Source organism: Haliaeetus albicilla, chromosome 4, assembly GCF_947461875.1.
Source record: "Haliaeetus albicilla chromosome 4, bHalAlb1.1, whole genome shotgun sequence".
Classification (NCBI taxonomy): Eukaryota; Metazoa; Chordata; class Aves; order Accipitriformes; family Accipitridae; genus Haliaeetus; species Haliaeetus albicilla.
Genome location: NC_091486.1, coordinates 28,830,941 through 28,850,663, shown reverse-complemented (window position 1 = coordinate 28,850,663; position 19,723 = coordinate 28,830,941). Strand labels below are relative to the sequence as shown.

Below are 19,723 nucleotides of genomic sequence, written 5' to 3'. Positions count from 1 at the left end.
CAGTCAGAAGCAAAAGTTCCTAATTTTTATTCTACATAGCTATAATAGAAAGATTTCCTTCAACTCCAAAACCCAAATTCAAACCACTTTCTTCTGCTTCCTTGAACCCAGTGAACCTATTTATATTAACACTAAAAAACAAAACCTCACAGAAATTCTTGCAAGGTTTATCCTAATCCTTTACCAAAGAGATTCACTAAGAAGTATAACAAAAATTAATATCTGCTTTCTAACAATGTTAATCAACCTCCCAATAATTTGCCCACAAAACATTTTCCATAGAACATCAAAAATCAAATCAGCAGCTTGTTTTATCATTTATTTCCAACAGAATTCATATGACAGACAGTCATACAAACATAAAAGAAAAACAGTTCACAATATAGGAAACAGTTCTTCTGAAGCTCCTCTATTTGTTTGTGTAAATATCAATTTGAAAACTGAACAGAATTTTAAAAATTTTGATAATAATGGCATGCAGGTTGAAATAAGCATCTTCAAACAAAAGCACCTCAGGCTTCCCTAAAATCTGTTAATAATATCAGCTGAAATAGCAATTTAATAGCCATGATCTGATCTTCTAAAAGTACAGTTTTAAAAACCTGATATGATCAATAGTATAAATCAACTCTGACAAAACAGCAGCCAGCTCAAAACTAGATAAAAGACCCCAAAGTTATTCCCAAGAATTTTGACAGAGTTCATATATATTAAAGCAGTAAATTCACAACAAAGTTACAAAATACCCTAGTAAAAACATTCACATTTACCAAGAAAAGTTTTTAGCTTTAAGAAAAAATACTAAAGTTATGAGTTCAGCACAAAACTAGCTTTGGCTAGTATAACCAACACATACAGGCTACCAAAACCCCAAACCAAGTAATATTTGTTCCTCACGCTGCAATTCACTGAGCATAAAACAACTTCACTATGGTAACACTAAACCAATAATAATAAAACAAGCATTTATATTTCAAACTGAAAGACCATTAAGAATAGATATTACAATGACATCTACTGGGAAATAAGCTACAGGAAAAGTGAATAGCATGTATAGAGTCCATAGTTCAGAGCATGTCACTATAAATTTGACAGAGCAACTTGTTCATTGCACCTGGAAACCAGAAAATTAAGATTTCTCACTGAAATAGGCACAACTCATTTGCAAGAACATATTAGTTCATCCACTTCAAGAAAAAATTGCCAGCCTAACCTGTGAGAACCCTGAAAAGAAATGCACCTAAATTCAGTGTGCTGTGATTACATGCTTCATCTACTGACACACAGTTTTGCTTCATAAAGTATGAGTTGCCCAATGACTGAAGTTCCAGGTACAGGTATCCAAAAAAATTTACAAAACTTGGATTGCTAAGCAAGACATTCATTTCAGGTGCACGATTAAGTGTGAAAACATAGTACTTAAAAACAAAATCCAAGAAAAAACAGGCCAGCAGACTCTAGACATAGAATCTACTGAAAATTTGCTGCAAAACATGGTACTTAAATCAATGTTTTCTTCAATAAAATATTCTGCTGAACATACCACAGTAAGATTTCACTTGCTTAAAGCACTGACTGGAGAAGCTCTTCGTCTTACATGGTGCACCACAGTGGTGCACCATTTCCCTCCTTAAAACCTACAGCACTAAGCCACAAAGATTAACAACTGCAAATGCAAGTAAAACATGAGCAACAGACAATAAATTTTAGAGAGCTTATTAACTGTACAATGCAGAAGCTTGCTACTCTGAATTACAATTCTTGATCAATATTATTCAATAACCACAATCTGAAAATAAACTACAGAAGGGAACAACTAGAATGCCACTTGTAACTAACATTTAGGTTTACAACACTTTATATTAGAAACTTGCATATTTACAAATTTTATTTTCACACCTCTACATACAGTATTACCACCAGCAACTCCCATTACCACTAGTAAAATGGCTCATGCTATTCCCACATCCACTCAATAGAGAATCAATCCTACTCTTCCTGAACTTCAGGTTGAACTTGTGACACTACTGAATGCATTAAATTAGCTTTCCTAGCAAAACGCAGCACAGTTAATGCAAAGGAAAAGTAGATTGGTTGAGTGACAAATACTTCATGAACTTTGCCAGCTACATTGACTCACTTAAAAGGAAACAGTCAAGATGGTCCTATAGCTAGATTATCCTCACTAAACTTACTAACCTAACAACCTCACTGTAAACCTTGAGTATAGAGACGTGCAATAACAATCTGTGCAACCATTTAATATAGTTACAACTCTGACAGGCACATACTGTGACTGAACTACTCACCGTGGAATTTTATTTCAGCAAATTATAATCAAAGACACATAAACAACATACTTAAAGTACTTTTTTCTAATTTTGTCATAAATATTGAAAACATTTGGTGTCCCTTCAGAAGATTTTTCTTTTTATATATCCTGATAATGCAAGGGAGGCTATCTAACTCTCCTTCAAGCAGCAGTATCTGCCAACCTTCCTTTAAATTACCAGGTCCTTAAAGCTTAGGTACTTCGAGATAAAGTAAGTAAAAGGGAGGGAGGAAAAGAAAAAAGTAAAGAACCCCAAAAGACCATTAGTTTTATTACTGGTTCTTTTCTAGTAGCACCAGAGTCTACCATTCAGTTACTTCTACCTTCTGCCTTAAGGGAACCTAGAGAAAAGAGGACTGTGAAACCAACTGCGGGCTGAATGTGAGAGAGCATGAGAGGGCAGACACTGAATAAAGTAGTAAGACTTTCACTTAGTCAGCCAGCTACTTCAAATTTGCAGAAAGCATCACTTCTTGAAATCAAAAGAACAGTGGCCACATACAGTCTTATTAATCGCTAAGCTTAGTTTCCCTTTAATTGTTGGGATTTAGCGATAATAACAAACACGAGTAAATGTTAACACGAAAGGAGTGTACTGAAGTAATATCCCCTCAGGCAACTGGGTTTACTGGCAAGGTTTTGGTAGTGGGGTGGCTGCGGGGGTGGCCTCAGTGAGAAGAGATCAGGAGCTGCCCGCAGCTGGCTCAGACAGAGCCAGTTCTAAGCTGGCTCCAAAACAGACCCACCGCTGGTCAAAGCTGAGCCAGTCAGCGATGCTGGTGGGGCCTCTGTGATAACATATTTAAGAAAGGGTAAAAAACACTGCGAAGCAGCTGTGAGAGAGAGGAGTGAGAAAAATGTGAGAAACAACCCTGCAGACACCAAGGTCAGGGAAGGAGGAGGGGGAGGAGGTGTTTCCAAGCACTGGAGCAGAGATTCCCCTGCAGCCAACAGAGAAGACCACAGTGACACAGGTTGTCCTGCAGCCGATGGAGGACCATGGTGGAGCAGATATCCACACTGCAGCTCACAGAGGACCCCATGCTGCAGCAGGTGGATATGCTCTGAAAGAAGCTGCAGCCCGTGGAGAGCCCACATCAGAGCAGGCACCTGCCAGGAGATGCAGCCCATGGAAGGGAGCCCATGCCAGAGCAGGCTCCTGGCAGGAGCTGCGGCCTATGGAGAGGAGTCCATGTCCATGCAGGAGCAGGTTTTCCAGCAGGAACTGTGGCCTGTGGAAGACCCACACTGGAGCATTCTGTTCCTGCAGGACTGTATCCCGTTGGGAAGGACCCATGCTGGAGCAGTTCTTGAAGAACTGCAGCCCATGGGAAGAACCCGTGTTGGAGCACTTTGTGAAGGACTGTGTCCTGTTGGAGGGACCCCATGCTGGGGCAAGGGAAGAGTGTGAGGAGGAAGGAGTGGCAGAGACAATGTGGATGAACTGACCGCAACCCCCATTCCCCATCCCCCTGCACCACTCGGGAGGAGCAGGTAGAAGAGCTGGGAATAAAGGAGTGAAGTTGAGCCTGGGAAGAAGCAAGGGGTGGGGGGAAGGTGGTTTTGTTTCTCACTATCCTACTCTATTGGCAATAAATTAAATTAATATTCCCCAAATTGAGTCTGTTTTGCCCATGATGGTAACTGGCAAGTGATCCCCCTGTCCTTACTTCAATCCATGAGGGTTTTTTTCTTACTTTCTCCTGTTGTTCTGCTGGAGAGTGAGAGAGAAGCTTGGTGGGCACCTGGCAGACAGTCAAGGTTAACCCACCACAGCATACTACTTCAATTTTAAAATCACACAGTTTTTATGAAGTCCTACCATAGCCTGGTGGGCCAGATAATACCTATGTATTCATTCATTGCACTTAGGAGTAAGACACCATAGCATATTGTCCATGTATCCAATATCACTGTTTTACTAGTTTCCTAGTATTTTTAAGGAGTTTCAACTTGTCAGCATCTTCCTGAAGTTCTGACTAATATTCACTGGAGCTAATCAATATCCACTTTCATGCCTGCAGAACAAGTATTCCACCAACAATAAGCTTAATCAGCTCTACACTGAAGCTGGATTATAAAAGAAGCAAGTTTAAGGAATAGAAAGGGTGAAAACAACTTTTCCCTGATACTCACATTTCTGACGGTTAAATAAATTTTACAAACCTAACTCAGTTGCCTTTGTTAAGGTGATACACATCTTCAGTAAAGAGAATAGAGATCTTTCTTGAACTTGTTTTTAAACCATAATACCTGCAATTCCCTATATACTTACACAAGCTATATATATACTGATACCAGTCATTACAAGCAACTCCGCAAAAATTTCACATTACATTACTAAAGATGTAACCATTAAGTTACTATTTGTAAAGGACCACCATTTCTGTAGTTTAAAAGTAGTACGCTAAGAGATGCCTTATTCTCTTGTTCAGCCTAGTGGAAGATACTTCCAAATCTACAACTACTTGGCTTTGCTTAGAAGGTCTAAGTAAAATTATCAGATATGTGGAAAACAACTATGAAACTCATCCACCTATGGACTGTAGTAAAATTACTGAAAAACAAGTAGTTTTCAGTCTTTATGTCTATTTAAATAAAGCTATCTGCAGGAGCTGAAAGCAGGTACTTCTAATAACCAGAAGGATGAAATATTAAGAACAGGAATAAAAACCCCCTTCCCATCCTTCCCCTCACAAACACCAGAAGGCTGTTTCTGTATATAAAATACAATACAGTCACAGCAACCTAAAGACTATGGAGAGAGGAAAATGAGAAGCTTACTCTTCAGTCCCTAGAGCTGACAAGTAAAGCATAATAATCTTGAAAAATTAAGAAATACAGAGCCTTTTAGAAGAATCTGGACAACACAGCGCACAAAAATCCTACGCTCCTTCTGAAAGCTGAGCAGGGCACAGAGGCTTGGCTTTTCACTCAATTCTGCATGCTAACTTTGGTGGTGGGACTTCCCCCCACCCCAAATCTGTTCCTGCTAGATACCTACTGGCTGAAATGCCTCCATCTGGCAATTCTTTCTGAGTCTTTCAACAAAGAGTTAACAGACACAAGCATCCAGTTACTCTAGAAAGCTCCATGCGCTGCACAAAATGAAAAGCTGATATTTTAAAAGAGCAATGATCATGAGAAACAACAAAAAAAAGATTATTCCAGAATAGACTTAATACAGGCAAGCTCAAAGAAACCAGACAGGTCAAGAGAGTGTTGGAATTTATGTTAGTATACCAGTAACAAGATGTGCAAATCGCATAATTGCTTTGTCTTGTTACTTACTTACACCATCATAAGTAGAAATTTTCCTTAGGATACTCCTGGACAAAAATAATGCAGGAATATGAAAATTTTGTAAACAAGGCACACTGTCCAGTATAACTATTCTCTGCTTTTTATGAAGGACCCAGAAGACTGGGTCAATCAGACTTCAAATACGTTTTTTTAATAACATCAAGTACATCAGATAATCACATCTTACAGAATTACTCTGTTGCACAGTTTAGACTGAGACTGAATGTAGTGACAGAGGACACGACACTAGTACATAAAGCATTAAACAGACAGTATAAAATTTAACCTGTGATTGACATTGTGTCAGATACCACAAAAACATCCTCCTAAATAAAAATGCATATCTTCCCCTTCTCTTTAAGAAAAACAAGTATGATGTAGAAATAACTGTATAATTTCTCCAAGTTATTAGAAGAGTAAGACCTTTTTGGCAAGAAAAGTTATTTGATTTCTGTAGTAAGACAAGCAGATTAAACTGAGCAATTTATGCATTTATGCTTAAAACTTAATTATTATTATTATTTAAAGTAGAATCATAATGACTGAATATTTATTAAACTAATTGCTGCAGTATGCAAGTTGACATTATACTTGAAGTTTTTCTTCTATCAATTTATTTTCCTATTTAACAGAGTAGTGTCTCTTGAAAAATACATTGCCTTACTAGGCAATTGACTGGCTGGAGGGCTAGGAGACTGACTTACCCTGGGAGAAAATTTAAAAAAGAACAACCATTGAAGAAAAATGAATGAAAAAAAAACTTTTTCTGCCCCAACAGTAGCCTCTCACCTTTCATTGCTACAGGTCCACTTATTACATATTTGCTGTATTTCCTATCATTTTCCATAAAATTTTAAGCTAATATGCTCTCATATACTACTGTATCACAGACTCAAGTGAAGGATAACAATTTACATAACATTCCCTGTTGCTAAAGTAATTGAACTCACCAAGTACCAATCATAATTTGGATAAACACTGCCAAAATTTTAAAGAACGGATTTTTCATTTCATAAGCAGAAGTCAAATGAGTTGTGATCGCCACCACTCTAGTACTATGAACTAGCAATTTCCACATGTAAGAGATTATGTGCTTGATTATTCTGAAGCTGCTATGATGTTGCTAACAGGGAGAAAGAGGAAAAAACACATTCACCTTAGCACTGAACTTCAAATTGTCTATTAAACTGACCTATGCCTCCACTGACTTTTGCAACAATTCTTGTACTTGACAATAAAACCTCAAAGCACCAACTGGCACAAAAAGAAAAGGGAGTGGCTTGTCTACTGACAAATACAGGCCAATGTCATGCCTTCAATGCCCCCATCACCACACTCCCTATCATCCTGCAGATCAAGTTCAGATCCCAGTCATGGTCTGAGCCTCCTCTAAGAGGCTGCAAGAATATCCACAACAAAACCTTCTGTCAACAAACACTAAAGGATCACAGTAGAATTAGTTCATCTTCACTGCATGACTTTCTGGACGATTACTTTTCCACTTGCTTCCAAGCAATCACAAGCCCATCTTCATCACAAAATCCAGGTCTAGTATTTTGAACATAATTTGGACTTAATTGGACATAATAGCTTTGGAATAATAATTATTATTAGAAGGAAAATCACCAATATCCAACTAACCAATAGTTATATTCATCTACCTATTCCCACTCTTGCAGAGAAGAAAAAATCAGTTTTGTATACAGATCCTGTGCAGGAGTTTATGTAGCTCTGGCACCATGAAGGTGGAGTGGGTTCACTGATAGATTTGTTACTAGGACACTTGCATCACTAAATCCAGAATCCCCTCACGCTGGACCTCTTTTCTACAGTAATCCCACTCTACAGTCTCTCAACCAGTTCCAAAGGCCGGATCCTATCACCTGACTGACGTCATCCATTCCCCACTTGTTTAAAATTTAAACATGTTCATGCTGTGACCCATACTGCACCTCACAGTCAACACTCACAACACAATTTCATTCTTTCATTCTCACCTCCCCCTTAAAGCTCTCTGTTGTCACGATGCTTGGATAAACTGCCAACAGTTGGGGTATTGCTGTGTGGTGGCCAGAATCCATCAGGCTGACCAAGAGTGCTTCATTCTTTTCCTTCACTCACCATCTGTCTGCATCCATCTCCCATTATCTTACGCTGTCCTTACGGACTGTATGCTGTCTGGGGCAATAACCATCTTTTATCATTCTCTGTTTGTACAAAATGGCACAGAGTCCTCCTCCATAGTTTTTATTAAAACAATAAAAGTGGAGGTGTTCAATACAGATTTTATAAACTTGGGTTTATACAAAGAACACAAAAAAAGGTCAGAGAAACAACAAAAAAAAACAAACTACATCCACTTCTTCCTATCCAGTTCTGCCTTCCAAGACTCTTCTCCCCTATTCCAGAAAAATCAGTTTCCAAAAAAGCATAAATTTAAACACATGTATGTCAGGTTATGACCATAAGAAAATATTTCAATATATTTCTCCTAAAGAACATAAGTCACACTAATTCAACATAAGAAAAGTTATTACATAATAAAATACATCTATATAATTTCACTGTAATTGATGTGTTTTGTAAATGACCCAAAATATGCAAAGTCTTCTTTCTAAAGGACAGCTGGTGATTCTACAATTCAAAAGAAACAGTCAGAGCGTTTTTGCAGGGACATTTTAAGTATTCTCTGTCACCGGTTAAATATTCTCTCCCATTTTCACTGACAAAATAATCTCACCACAGATCTCATCTCTAGGTGCCCTCTGGAAACACACAAGCACTCTCCACTTAGGGGACTGAAAGCAAAAATAAAACTGGGATCCTTTGTACTTCTCTCAGCATTGACACCACAAACCCGCGTCCCCCCTCCCTTCTTTCCTACACACTCAGACCCTTCTTAGGGGGTCTTTTGTTTGTTTGTTTTGGGAGAAACTCTTTCATTTGGCCCTACAATCACTATCAAAGTAAACTGACAATATTTTGCTTCTCTTCCTAGTAAAAAGAGAAAGAAAGGAAAAATCCAAAGTCCTAACACCAGCCTGGCTTCAGAGTGGTCACCGCAAAAATCACCTGCTGCGGTAGCAACTTGCGTTTGATCTCCTTCTCCCTAATTCTGTATCACCCCTACTACACCACGCTTTCATCCTGCGCCTACCACTTGGTAGCTGCCCTTCCTATCGAATACCGCAGCCCTGCTTGGGAAGGGAACTATAAACCGACAGGCATATCCCAATTAAAACATATGTCATTGTGCTCTAAATTAACAAGCAGAAGTACTACATGTACAGGAGTCGCGTATCTCCTCGGTTTATCACACCATCTCAGCGCTGTCAGCAAAGGAGAGTGGAAGGTGGGAAGGGAACGAAAAGGAGCGACAGAGACGCAATCCGAAATAAATATGCAACACGCTCACAAAGTGGAAGGAATTTAATTTAGAAATCAAGTACATATTTAAACGCCTCGTCACGCCGGGGTCGTTCATCTCCCCAGGCTGCAGCAGCCGGTGCCACCCGCCTGTCACCCTCCCACCGCCAAGGGGACGGGGGTGGCACGACCCCGCGCCCGCCCGCCCCACGGCGGGCCGAGGCCGACCGCCGACCCCGGGACCGGGCAGCGGAGGCAGCCCCACAGCAAACGGCGGGGGAGGACACGACCCTGCGCAGTCGGGGCCGGCCCATGCCCACCCCCCGCCGCCGGGGCCGCCTCAGCGCCGCGCCGCCGGGGCCGCCGCGGGCCGGCGACCGTTAGGCTAGGACGGCGACCGTTAGGCTGCGCGCGCCCCGCCCCGCCCCGCCCGCCGCACCTGGATGTAGTTGGTCTCGCAGTACTCGGCCACCCGCTCCAGGTTCGTGTAGCTGTCGAACAGGGCCCGGCGCCCCCCCGGGATCTCCTCCTCCAGCAGCATCTGCAGCTCCGCCATCTTCACATCCTCTCACCCCGTCCGTCCGTCCGTCCGTCCGTCCTCCTCGGCCCCCTCCGCCCCCTGCCCCCCTCCGCGCGCGCGCTCGCGCCGCGCTCCCCCCCACCCCACGGCGCTACCCGCCGCCCGGGCCCGGCCTCGCGCCGCGGGCAGCGAGCGCGCCAGACCCCCACCGCGGCGGGGGCGGGGCGCGGCCGGGCAACACCTCCTGCGCATGCGCCTCCCTAATCCCCCCTCCCCCCTTCCCCGCGCGTCCGCTTCCGGCCCGGCGGAGCGCGGCGGGCGATATCCGGGAGGAACGGGTTGCCCGCGGCCTGGGCCTCGGCTCCGAGCCGGAGCAAGTACCCGGGGAAGAGGGGCTAGGGGGCCCGGGCCCTCCCGCCTCCTTCAGCGTGAGCATCTCGGGAGAAAAGCTGCTGGAACGGGCGATTCCTCCTTTTTTTCTTCTTTCAACGGCCGTGCGCAAGTGGGGGCCCGGCCCCCGCAGCCTCGCCCCGCGGGGGAGGACGCGGAGGCGGCCGCGAGTGTCGCACCCAGCTGCGGCCCTGGGGGTGTCCCCCGGCACCAGAGCTGGCACCAGCCGCTGTGCCGCAGCCTTAGTTCGAAGGGCCAACGCCAGCTAACAATGTGTGTTTTCATTTTAGGAAGTCTTGACTTTTTTTTCATTGTTTTGCGTTCATTTACTCAACGGCAGCTCGCTAGCAGCGCTCTTCTCAGAGCATAGGTCTTCTGCCACGTCTGCCGATACCCGTGGAAGCTTTGTCTTTGGATACAATGTGAGCTAGGGTCAGAACCCCGTGCTTTTAATGTAGCTGCTGCTCAGCTCTTCTGATCAGCAGAGAAAGAACAAAATGTTTCTTTTGTGCAGATTCCGTCTGAAAAGCTGCTATTGTACAGGGCCAAGAGGAAGGGTAAATTCTCAGCTGCCAAGCAGTCAGCTTTTCAACTTTAACAGAGAAAAGTGTATAATGAAGGGTCAGCAGAAACAGAGGAAGGACAGCCTCATGGCTGAAGCACTGCACTGAAGACGTGAGTTGGGAGGTCTCTTTGGTCAGTTCCTGGCTTTAACACTGACTTCCTTTATGTCCCAGGCAAGTCAGTCAGTATCTCCACAATTGTGATGAACATGCCCACCCTCAGAAGAATGCAGAAGGCTTTCCCACTGAATTCCTTCACCTGAACCTGAAAGTAGCCTTTCTCCCATAAAAAAAAAAAAAAAGGTGATCAGCCCTCTCAGCAGAAGTGTCCCACCTTTCTCTAGGGGAGCTCATTTGTCTCTTTGAAATGAATTGCAGCTGTGATTACTCACCTCATGTTCCCATGAGGCTCTACAGAGCTCCTGCTGCCTCTGTAGCGCAGCCCCGGGTTATCTGACATCCCTTACATACTCTGATACAACAGCCGGATATTTTCCCAGCCTTCATGTTACAGACACTTCTGTGGTAGTCACCAGCTAGAGAAGATCCAGTGCTGCAGTCCTTGTACACCAACCTGGTACTATAGGAACAGTTGTTCCCATGAATTGAAAGCTGTTGCAAAGGCATCCAGCTAGATATGCCTGGCCTCCAGGTGACTGTCGTGGTTTAACCCCAGCCAGCAACTAAGCACCACACAGCCGCTCACTCACTCCCCCCCATCCAGTGGGAGGGGGGAGAAAATCAGGAAAAGAAGTAAAACTCCTGGGTTGAGATAAGAACGATTTAATAGAACAGAAAAGAAGAAACTAATAATGATAATGATAACACTAATAAAATGACAACAGTAGTAATAAAGGATTGGAATGTACAAATGATGCGCAGGGCAATTGCTCACCACCCGCCGACCGACACCCAGCCAGTCCCCGAGCGGCCATTCCCTGCCCCCCCACTTCCCAGTTCCTAAACTAGATGGGACGTCCCATGGTATGGAATACACTGTTGGCCAGTTTGGGTCAGGTGCCCTGGCTGGGCATGAGAAGCTGAAAAATCCTTGACTCTAGTCTAAACACTACTGAGCAACAACTGAAAACATCAGTGTTATCAACATTCTTCACATACTGAACTCAAAACATAGCACTGTACCAGCTACTAGTTACTAGCTACTAAGACAGTTAACTACATCCCAGCTGAAACCAGGACAGTGACTTCTAGAAATACCAACAGAGTGCAAACACCTGGCAGGGTCAGGCAACAAACATGTAGTCTTTGGGCCAGTCCTTGTAAGTTTCCTCCCTTAAAAAGAAAAATGAGATGGAAATCCCTGCCCTGAGGAATGTCTGCCTGGAGACATTTCCTCTTAGCTTGCTTAGTTATCCCATGCGAAGGATGAGTCAGGCACAGTGTTCATTATACTGCTTTAAAAACCTTCATGTGCAAAGCATTTTTCTCCCATTTTTAAATGTGGGCTAAAATTCACAACTTCAACTACTTGATTGCATGTTTTAATTTTTCTACAGGCAGTTAAAGTGCCAAGGGTAATTCGTATTTTACAGCTGCAGTAGTCTTAATCTCACAAAAAGGCTTAAGTATCACAAAACACCCAGCTAGAGACATCCACCCCCCACACGGTATGTGTGGGGAGAAGAGGAGTGACTGCTCAAGAGCACCCGTACTCTGTCACCCAGCACCCACAGTCCAGCGCAGGGCTGTGCTAGCAGCCGTCAGGCTGCCTGGAGCTCTCCACAATGGATACTGGCACTCCCTGCCCTCAGATGACCAAGGACTGAAGAAGTGAGTGTCATGCAGCCTTGCTCTTGGTGCCCTCTACCCCTAAAGTTTATATAACATGAGTTATACATCCAAAAATACTGGTTTTTGCTGTGGTTAAAGAATAAATCCTGGTTGTCAGCCCCCCTGCTGATTGTTAATGCGCCTTTTGAAAGAGCTGATCTGAGCCTTTGCTGCAAGGGCTTGGGGAAGAAAAGCCAATCAAATCAACTCACAAAGGGCTGCTGTACAGTGTGGAGCTCCAAGCTTTGTCCCACACCTCCAAGAATCAGCCATGGCCTGGCCTCCACCTCACCCTAGGGCCTGCAGCTGACAAATAACACCTTCGTGCTTTGGTAATGGACCCCACGCTCCCTCCTCCACAGTAGCTTCCACTTGGACTCTGCTCATGTCACATCTGCTGCTGCTGCAGCTCCAGGGGTTGCTCACGCCCATGCTCCCAGGACTCCGCGTTTCTGCCAGGCTGGAGGCAGCCTGAGGCTTTCCTTCTCTCTTCATTCATTCGCTTCTCAGGTGTGAAGCCAAGCTGTCATTTGGCAGCTCCCCAGTAAACCTGCATGATCTTTCTCTTGGCAAAAGGAGAAAGCTGTCAAGATGTAAAGAGGAAGTTTCTCCAAAGATGCTGTCAGGAGTTTTAACTTGGATTAGCAGCACCAGACTGTAGGGAGGGGGAATTGTTAATTGTGTCATCTTCTCTCTGTGCTTTTGGGTGCCATCAGGGCCTGCTTCCAGTGGAAACCTGCGAGAGCCTGTCTACTCTCAGATCTGCACTCAGCATCAGCAAACCTGGAAAACAAACAGGGAGCTCCCACCTGTGGGTCAGGTACCTCTTGACCTCTCAGTGGCCCTGCCAGTCATTTTTAGGGTATAAGAAAAAGCATTATGCGAAATAAGTGCACACAGCTGTGCACCAGAATAGCTGGACTAACCTGTCTGCATAATTAGGTGCTTGTTATCACAGCATGTTTACATTTTAATAGGGTACTCCTTTGTGGATTTAAATTTAAATATGAAGAGCCCTCCTGTCAGAATAATGGACATCCTATAATCCTCTGTACACATACCAAAAATAATTAGAAATAGTGTTTAAATTAGACCGAGTCCAAGTACCACTTCCCTAAATTTACATAAATGACTTCCCATCTGCCAAGTGATGTGCTAAACTAATTTTTTTATACTCCCTCAGCCCTAATTACAGTATTACACACTTTAACTTTTCCAACTTTTTTTTAATCCTTTTGTGCAAGATTTTCCCTTAGATCAATATCTTCAAGACTGGGAAGCAAATGTATTTTCCACCTAAACATGCTGGTCAAACAGTCACCAGAAAATAGAAAGGCAAGCATCCAGCTGGAGACTCCAAATTGGAGGTCGAGATCCAAAAGCACAGGGACACCACTATTCTTCCAGGTTCTTTCACACGCGTTAGGTTTTTACCTCTGCCATTCACCCACAGGAGTCTCCTGCTCACAAAAACTTGTGCAGACAAGCCGATCCTTTGGTCATGTGCAGTCTTGCAGTTGGGCACTTTGTGTGCATGTCCCACATACCACGGTTTGAATTACCAATTCTTAATTAGAGAAAAATAATAATGGGGTAGCTCAAAGGCTACCTATTTTTGGCACCATGGTAAGAAATCACAATCAAAAGCCTCTTCCATTTTCTCTGCTATATGGAAAAATGAACAGCACAATCACCACATCAGGGTATGTGAGTAAACATCCCGTTTAGACAAATGACCAGGTTAGATCTCTGACAGATCCTGCTGCAGGTTTTCAGTTCACTTGTGCAAACAACTCTGCTCTAGTTTTATGAGGTTCCCATTTCTGAGCATTTTTCCCCCTTTTTTTTTTTCCCACATTTTGTAAACAGTAGAAACAAAAGCCGAAAATCCCCGTGCTTGCTGCATCACATGGAGCTGAGCAGATTTGCAGCTGGATAAAGGACAAAGGACTCTGACACCAAACTTACAGTCACGTGTACTGACCATATACATAGGCCCATGCCCTTTAGCCAGCAGGTAGCATTTACTGGAGGGGTGGAAGAGGGAAGGAAAATTGGGCAATTGAAGAAAGTAGTCTGTAACTGAAGTGTGTACCTTCACTCCCTCAGCAAAGACATAGTCATGCCATCCCGCTTGCTTCACATAGTGTCTGGATCTGTCTCTGGCTGGATGGCAGGTCTTTGCCAGTCTCATAATCCAAAGCACCTGAAGCAAACAGCAGCTTATTTAACTCCCACGACTATTCCAGAATGCCAGGGGTGACCTCCCAGCACGGAATGCAGCTCATACACATCCAATGCTGCAACAAATGGTGTCAGGATCCCAAGGCGTCTTAAGCACTCAACCTCCAGTCCTCACTGTAAACCAGAATGAAAAACCCACGCACCCTGCAGCTGCACATTCTCCTCTCCTCCTGCTTCCTCGGGCATTCAGCAATTTGCTGGGCAATCAAGATTGTAACCACAGATAACCTCTCTGCTTATGAGAAGCTGCAGCTGGGTAAAGCGCTTGCTGCACAAAGGGTAGGAAAAGTGACCCATGGGGTAGTTTACATCTCATGGAAGTGTTTGCCCTAACGTTGCTATTCCAGAACCACCTCAAATGGAGGCAGTGAGTGTATGATTAACATCTGATACCTCACAGCACCTCCAGAGAGGGACAGGACATGTTCCAGAGATTCAGACTGTCTGTTCTAGGACATGTCTCATTCCAAATACCAACCTTTTTTTTTCTAGGAATTCAAGTTTTCTCTTGAACTTTATTTGAACATGGCACTGTGTGAGACAGACAGAGCCAGTACAAGGGGAGAAATTCTCCAAGGGAGGAAGAGGTCAAGCTAAACAGGAAAAATAATGATCTCTTTCTAACATTTCAGACTTAAAAAGAAAACAGGCAACAAATGGTCTCAAAGAGAAGCCAGCACAAAGCATAGTTGCTCATCAGTTTCCCTCCAACGGTTCAAAAGACAAAGCACGGGGGAGGCAGAAAGAACCACTCTGATTTGTTTTTCTTTCCTGCCAGTATTCCTTCTCAAAGATGCCAGCCCAGACCAACTGCCAGTCCTTTCCCACCCTGTCCTGACCCTTGTGGCATCCCCCAGGTAAGGTCCGACATGGCTGCTGAGGAGACAGACCCTAAAGGGTAGAGAGTGGAGTTAATGCTCTGCTACAACACATGGGAAAATTCATCCTCTCTCAACTATTGATTCCAGCTCACTACAGACTGGAGCAGATGTTACTGGCCTACTTATGCTTTTTTCATATTTGCAAGTTTGCTCTGCAGCTGCAACAGTTAGAACCATCCTCTGAAGTCTTTCTTTCTTCCTGTATGTAATTACACTTCAGATTTTTAGGTACTCGCATAACTCCAGGAACTTGCTCCCTGGAGCTTTTTTAATCCTGTCCTGTTTGTAATCATATTTTTACCATATAAACCACTTTAAAAAGTTTTTTATGGCCTTGCATATTCTTAGGAGCCACCAAACAAATGTGTGTTGTTCCTGGAATTAGCATAACTCCCTTGCATGGGAAAGATAATAAATCACATCTGTGAAGTCATCTTTCCTCCTTCCATCACACATCTGGTCAAGTAATTCCTTTTCACGAGGCTGTGAAGGCAGCTCCTCTTTGCACAGCTTCTGTTCACTATCACAGTCTGCATCTCTCCTTCTCCTAACTGCTCTGTCTTCCTGCTTAGCTAGCATGGGAGCATTTCAGCCCTTTTTCTCACCCACAGCTAATTTTGACAGTATGGTAACAGCACAAATCTCAGTGATGTAGTACTGCCTAACAGGAGATGGAGACTGATGGCTCCCCATCAGTTGCAGCAGCATCACCCACCTCAGCCTGAATCTGGTTTGACAGAATATTTATATGCAGAAGGCAGGCAGGCCTCCCCACACTGTCTCCTCTGAGAGGGAGCTTAAAGGACTAATTTATTTGAAAGGCAAAGACGTATCTCAATGATATGAGTGGGCTTTTAGCAGGAAAGAGTTGGAGCCTAAGCTGTACCCATGCTGCTACAAACTAGTCAAAGTCACCACCTCTGCACCCTGCAATATAAGACAGGACCCAAATGACCGACTGTCATGGGTCAGCACACAAGGTTTAATCTGTCTCATAAGGTATAAGGACTTTTTTTTTTTTTTCCATCTTTGTCTCTTTAGGACTGGGCTAATGGAGCAAGGTGTTCACACTCCTGAATTCCAATGGGGCAGGGTAACCTATTTTGCAGATGCCAACCTTAGCTAACAAGTTTCTAGTGGGTCAGGGCTGAGCTGGGTGTGCAACTGGGGTGTACAGCAGCTTGTGACATTGGTTTCAAGAGCCCCTATTAGACTACTGCTTCCCCAGCTAGGGAATGGGATTGCTGCAGGAGACATCCCTAGCGTGGGGCCAGAGGTGAATGGCTGGAAGGCCAAAGGTTGGTCACCATTCACCTAATGGGGTCTGGGGTTGAGCCATTACTGATGGATAACTAAAGCTGAGCTCTGCTGTTCAAAGTAATCATACAAGCCTGTGCAGATCCCTAGCCTCACACAGAGATTTATTTGAATCAGGAACACCAAGGCAATTCATCTTCTCTAAACAGCCTCATTCCCTGCTGTGTGCTCACTACCCATGGGGGCCAGTTATGCATTAGTTCCCCTCCTTCCCTCTCTGCACTTTTCTGCAGCATGTATTCGCTAAATATAATTTGACAGCTTACTTTCTCAGGTCCACAGCCTCAACACCCATGCATTACTTCTCTGTGCCAGAAGCTCTATTTTACAAGTCAAGCCGTAGTCTCCCTCCCAGCCCATCCTGCATTAAGAGTGAGCACATCCTCGTGCCCTCTCCCTTTTCACACCCATCATTGCTGTTGGAAAGGGCTCGCACGGCCATTTGCAGTAGCACATCCCTCAAAAATCTAGCAGCCTCAGAGCCACACAACCAAGAGTTAACTCTTCTGGTTGTTTTGCAAATACCAGCTAGCCCTCAGCTCTAATCAGTTTGTCCAGTTACACTAGTTCTAGTTTTGGCTTAATTCTAAGTCTTTTTGAAGCCATCATACATGTATAATCTCATTGCGTAAGGGGGTCTCACATCCAAGTGGTACCTTACTACTCTTCAGTACCTTTCTGCCTCACAAACTTCAAAAAGTGCCATATTCCTCCAATGTACACTCACTGAAATGTCATTGAAATCTGCCTTCTAGTTGTATTACCTGACCTATTGCACACCAAATCTCAAGGGCCTTTTCCAACCAAAGGGCTCATTTAGCCACTTGCTGTCTGTACTCCTTGATTCAGGAATCCAGAGCTCATTAAAGTATTGAGTGTTGTTTAAGTATACATATATATACATCACTAGGATAAAGAGATTATTTCAGGGCTCCGACTGGCTATCAACTCTAATATGTAGGAAGAGGAGCAGAGGAGCAAACATATACAGCTGGTGTGCTTTTGCTCCTCTACTGCGAATCCGATTTTTCAAGCTGTTTTTATACAAAGGAAAAAGCAGAATGGAGAAATCCTTATCTTAAAAAAATGGCTGGGAGCTCAGTGAATTCAGCAGCTCTTAGGATAAAATACCCGCAGTAGCCTTCCCCCTTCCCTGACTCCTCAGGAACTAGCAGTATTTCTCACAGCTTTCCATTAACTACTTTTATTATCTGAACGTCTGCCCACACGAGTAATTGAGTGAGTCACATCAGCAAAAGACTTGGTGGAGTTTTATGAGGAGGCTGCACTGTAAAATTTTTTTTAAACCACAGTTTAATTTACAGAATGAGGATTTCTAGCTGTGGTGACAATTTCAAGACCAGTGCTGCAGTGGTGGGAGAAAGAAACACAGAGGTGATAAGGATTTCCAGTTCTTGAGGGTAATTGAGAACACATGATTGCTCAGCTCAGTTTGCCACACTGGAACAGAACAGCTATAAAATATATAAAGGCTAATGCAGGATGTATGTCTGCAGTATTTTTACCTTTACTATGTAAAAGTTACCATCAAGCTTCCTCAAGCACAGAAGAGGTTCACTATGAACTATAGCATATATATAGCAACAGGCCCTACCTAGTTATCACTGCTGGGATATGAAATCAGAGGCCTGATCCAGCAAACCCTCTATATCATTTCCTTTTTCTTTGCATTATGGCAATACTAGACTTACAAAGACATCTAGGCATTTAAATAGTCAAGTAGGTGCTTAATGGGGTATTCAAAATCCAAACACCTAAAGAGCTTCAAAAATTTGGTTTCTAATCACTGAAAGCCACAAATAAGATTTAAGTGCCACTGTGCCAGGCCAATATATGAACAGTCAGTGGTATTCAATGCAATCACACAGCATAAATAATAGTCACAATCATACAAAGGTTTGCCGGCCCAGAACCATGCTTGAGGTTAATTTAGAGCAGTCTGTTAGTAAGCAATCAATTTGTCCCTTCCTTTTAGAAGAACAATATCATCAAATCAAGGTGCAGGCTCTGGCAAATTTGATATGAATTCTCCACAGCAGAAGGACTAAGTGCTTCAAACACCCTCTCTGTTCCCAAATACCTTGCTCACCAGTGAATGTGGGGCAGCTGCAACCACTGGTCCAGCTGTTTTCCCATCAATATGCGATGGTGTGTTCTTGCAGGCATCCCTGTCAGCTCCCATTAACTCACACGGCTCATTCCTCTCCTCCCAAGGCACCCTTCCCTCATTCAGACTCCTGGAAGAGCTTGCAAAAGCATGACAGCCACCTCACAAAGCCAGGGCATGTTCAGGAACAAATCTGCCACACCTTTCTCCCCAAGCAGGACAGTTGCAGGTGGTAGCCAAGCTGCCAGAAGGCAGGGCTTTTTGGCCTGGAAACTGCATTTGTGGAAGCTCAGACCCATGTGAGAATGCTCATACGTGTTGCAACAAGGCAGCATTCTTCCACTCCCCCGCACAGCAGCAATCCAGTTACTGCTGTCTAATGCCCATGGTGCCCCGAACCCTGTCACTGTACCAGGCTGACTTACAAGCACCCAAGGATGGAGTAAGAGTTAGCTTGTGACATACTGGATACTGACGGCTGCTGAGCAGGGATTGAAGTTGCTGCATTTCTGTTATTTAGGTATTGCAGAGTTCCTGCATCTCCCAGTGTTCAGCTGTAAGGCAAATGCATGGAGCTAGAGCATCAGTGTGCAGCACAAAATACCACAGTGGTCTTACAGGAAGGGATGGAATAAACATGATATATATAATCAATAACTCACAGCTAACAAGCCCTGCATGAGCAAGTCAGTTGCTTTTCAGTCCAAGAAACTACAAAGCCAGAGTATGCATTTTCACGTTAGTGCTGATGTCAGGGCATGAATATTATTCCCAGAATTAAAAATAATGTATCCGACAACAGTGAATTCCAACAGAGGATCCAACAGTGACATGAAAAGTGCAGCTTTTTTCCACACTGCTGGTAGGCTTTATCAATGAAAATGCAGG

General features: G+C 43.8%; 1 protein-coding gene across 12 annotated transcripts in view; it reads right to left on the bottom strand.

Moving 5' to 3' along the window:
- Positions 1–9,634, bottom strand: part of ABI2 (abl interactor 2) — a 72,522-nt gene extending 62,888 nt beyond the window's left edge. For all 12 annotated transcript variants that reach the window (XM_069781636.1, XM_069781638.1, XM_069781640.1 and 9 more), the window contains exon 1: positions 9,441–9,634. In XM_069781636.1, coding sequence (XP_069637737.1) covers positions 9,441–9,557 — 117 coding nt within the window. In that variant the 5' untranslated portion in view covers positions 9,558–9,634. The remainder of the gene's footprint in view (positions 1–9,440) is intronic.
- Between the last annotated feature and the right edge of the window lie 10,089 nt (positions 9,635–19,723).